A 3,358-nucleotide genomic window follows, 5' to 3' on the forward strand; every position below is an offset into this window, starting at 1 on the left:
CGGGGGAAACACACTACTTATACCCTGGACCAAGCATGGCTCTTGATGCAAAAACAGACCTACTACTCGCCTCCTCGGCCCCTACCCTGGGCCTGTGGTCATCTGAGGGCTTGGACCCAGTCTCTTTAAACTTTCAAAGGCGCCGCCATCTTGACCACGCCCCCACCTGTCCGCCTCTTCCGCCCATTCCCGGAAGTAGCTGGAGGGCGGGACCTAGTCTGAGTCCACCAATGAGAATGCGCATTGGGCTCCGCCCTTCTGAGCGCGCTCCCAGGAAGGGTCGCAATCTGAGGAGAGGAGTCCTCGCCGCTTCCGAACCCGGGCCGCCGCGCCGGAGCGCGCTCAAGTCCTCCTCTGCACCTGGTGAGCTGTGCGTGCCGGCTCCCTACATGTGAGGCATTGTAAGGAACGCGGGGCGGCCGCGCTTGCGTCCTCGCCTCAAAGTCGGAGAGTCGCGTCACGTGACCTGGCTGCCTGGGTTTCTCTGCCTTCCCATCCTCTTCCTGCCTTTCTAGGCCAGGCCAGCCTCTAACTGCACTTAAGCTGTCATCCTTCTAGCTTTCCCTGGTCTCTCAGGTGGGTCCACCTCATTTTACTGAGGGACTACTAAAGTCAACGTAGTGAGGGAAGACTGCACTACTGTTTACTGAGTCCTATCTAATGAAGCCTACAGTACTTTTAATTTATTCTTTCAGCCCTCAGGTTAATTCTACAGGTAGTATTGCTGAGGAGAAAACTAAAAAGATGATATGGTAGGGCATGCGCTGGATTTAGACTCTTAGATTATTTGGTACAGGATCCAAGGAACTCTCCATTCTACCATACTTGTGCTTAAGAAATTTGGTCTAAGGCTGGAGAGATGGCTCAGTGGTTAAGAGCACTGACCTCTCTTGTAGAGGACCTGGGTTTCGATTCCTAGCACCCACATGGTGGCTAATTACCGTCCATAACTCCAGTTCCAGGGAATTCAACATCCTCTTCTGACCTCCGAGGGCATTGCATGCATAGGTGTACTTACATACATCCAGGCAATACACACATATACATAAAATAAAAAATAATAAAATATTTTAAATAAAAGAAATTTGGTCAAGGCTTTTAAAGAATGCACTGTGTATTTAGAAAGAGAAAGTACAGTAATTAATGGACTCAATTCGCACAAGTTGCCTTATAAACATCACCTCTGTTTTTAAAGGATTACTAAATAACCTTCCCGTGGTCCCATCCAATGAGGCAGGGATAGGTCTCTAGTCAAAGTTTATTTTCAAAGCCGTTTTCCCCCTTAAGTTATTCTGCTTCCAAAGCAAGCAAGGTTTGTAAAGAAGTATTTACATCCCTCTTGTGACTTCTTCATTGTCATTATGATAAAAGTTTTAAACTCCTTAACCCAGCCTGCAAAGCTTTGCTGTGTTCAGACCTTTATTCATTTTGCCTGTTTTCTTGTTTAGATATTTCCTCCAGTCACTGAAGTGTTTTACTGTTTATAGTACTAGGGATCAAATTCTATGGCCTCACCCATGTTGGACATTTGCTTTACTAGGGAGTTTCACCTTCAGCCCAGTTACTGAACTTTTAATTCCTCTCATGTATGCAATACTGTCTTCTACTCCAGAACAGTCTTCCTATATCTGGCTAACCCCTATTCATCCTTGAGTTTTACCCTAGAAGTCACTTCCTCCAGGAAGTCTTCCTGCTTATTCCTGCCATTGTGTTCCCACTTCTAGCTTTCTGTACATACTGTTTAAACTGCCTTTTTACTTGCCTAAACTATAAACTCTGTGAGGGCAGGAACTGTCTCAAGCTTGGGCATGCTGTATAGTCTAACATATTCAGTAATCACCTGTTAAGTGAATGAGACAAAGAGGCATTTAACATGCCCCTCTGTCTCCTTGATGGCCCATCATAGTGAAGCCTGTGCAAAGGCTAAAGTTGTTTCTCTTCAATCCTTGCTTAAGTTCCTCCTCTCTGCATCTTGCTGGGTGCTGCAAAGCAGATGATCTTGGGGAAACAGTCTGGGCAAATACACCTCCCATTTGGGTGTTGTTGACTAAGTAGTCTCATACCCACAGACTCATCTTTTTCCCTGGCCTCTGTATGCTTTGTGCTTTAGCCACACTGAACTCTTTCCTTCCTTCCTATGTGTCAAAATCTACCCATATTTGGGTTCCCTTCCAAGTGTTAAACTTTGATCTTCTGGTATGGAATGAAACCACGGAGAAAAGAAGTTTCACTCTTTTGAGGTAGATCAGTAATGGCTCTGATCTCCAAAAAGATGACATGTCACCTAATTCACATTCCAGTAGCAAAATCCATTAAACTTACTCAGGTACTTTTATCTCCTCATATCAGTTCAAACCATTTTGCCGGCTTGCTCTCTACCAGGCCAAGGGCTGGGGAGCACTAAGGTACAGCAGGCCCAGTATCTGTCCTTAAAAAGCTTACACTCTCCTAAGGGAGACAGACATATAAGCAGACCATACAGTGCAGTTTGGACTGTGTGATTTATGATACAGGAAGACTGTGTTTGATCATATCTGTACTTTAACTTGTCTATGTTGATATTCTAGACTCCTCAATATGTCAACCTCAGTCCCTCAAGGGCATAACTGGACCCGACAGATGAAGAAGGATGATGAAGAAGAAGACCCACTGGACCAGCTGATCACCCGCTCTGGCTGTGCTGCCTCCCACTTAGCAGTACAAGAGTGCATGGCCCAGCACCAGGACTGGAGGCGGTGCCAGCCCCAAGTGCAGGCTTTCAGGGATTGCATGAGTGCACAGCAGAATAAACGGCGGGAGGAACTGCAGAGGAGGAAAGAACAAGCCACTGCTCAGCACTGAGACCCTAAACACCCATTCCCATAGGCTAGCCCCAAAGAAATCAGCACCCAGAGAGACCCTGGGAAGAAGGAATCCCACGTGGTAGAAGTGGGGCTGGGAGGGGTCAAGCTTGGGGATAGTGTTTGGGTGTAGGGTTGAGAGCAGACACAACGAGCTTAATGGTCTGACCCCACACATCCTCACCTTTCTTGTTCCACCAATATTTTTATTTAAAATGAAGAACAGGACATTGGACACTCTCCACCCTGCCACCTCTTGAGTCAGTGTGCCAAGTACTGAGATGATACCAGGACATTTTGACTTTATGAGTAAATTCACAACCTAAAGGTAAATTGGTTACATAATAAGGCTTTCATTTTTCAGTCACAAATTCAGCAACAAAAAGTGTTTCTGAGGCATTGAGTTGGTAATGCGTGATGTGATGGGTGATGTGATCTCTGCCTTCATGGTGCTCAGAAGCTAGTGTGAGAGACGGAAATAAATGAACACTGGGACACATAGCTCAGTTTCCAACTGA

At 46.1% G+C, this 3,358-nt stretch overlaps 1 protein-coding gene across 3 annotated transcripts; it reads left to right on the forward strand.

The window, feature by feature from the left end:
- The first annotated feature begins 237 nt into the window (after window positions 1-237).
- On the forward strand, window positions 238-3,358 carry LOC103749831 (cytochrome c oxidase assembly factor 4 homolog, mitochondrial). 3 transcript variants are annotated; one of them, XM_008852714.2, is made up of 2 exons: window positions 238-401; window positions 2,568-3,358. In XM_008852714.2, the coding sequence occupies exon 2, from the start codon at window positions 2,578-2,580 to the stop codon at window positions 2,839-2,841; it is 264 nt and encodes an 87-aa protein (XP_008850936.1). In that variant the 5' UTR covers window positions 238-401; window positions 2,568-2,577; the 3' UTR covers window positions 2,842-3,358. The 3 variants fall into 3 exon arrangements, with proteins under 3 accessions (XP_008850936.1, XP_008850937.1, XP_008850935.1); XM_008852715.2 differs by having other exon boundaries at window positions 238-363; XM_008852713.3 differs by lacking the exon at window positions 238-401 and adding an exon at window positions 410-576.

The sequence above is a fragment of the Nannospalax galili genome, unplaced genomic scaffold (genome assembly GCF_000622305.1).
Source record: "Nannospalax galili isolate Female #2095 unplaced genomic scaffold, S.galili_v1.0 scaffold686, whole genome shotgun sequence".
Lineage (NCBI taxonomy): Eukaryota > Metazoa > Chordata > Mammalia > Rodentia > Spalacidae > Nannospalax > Nannospalax galili.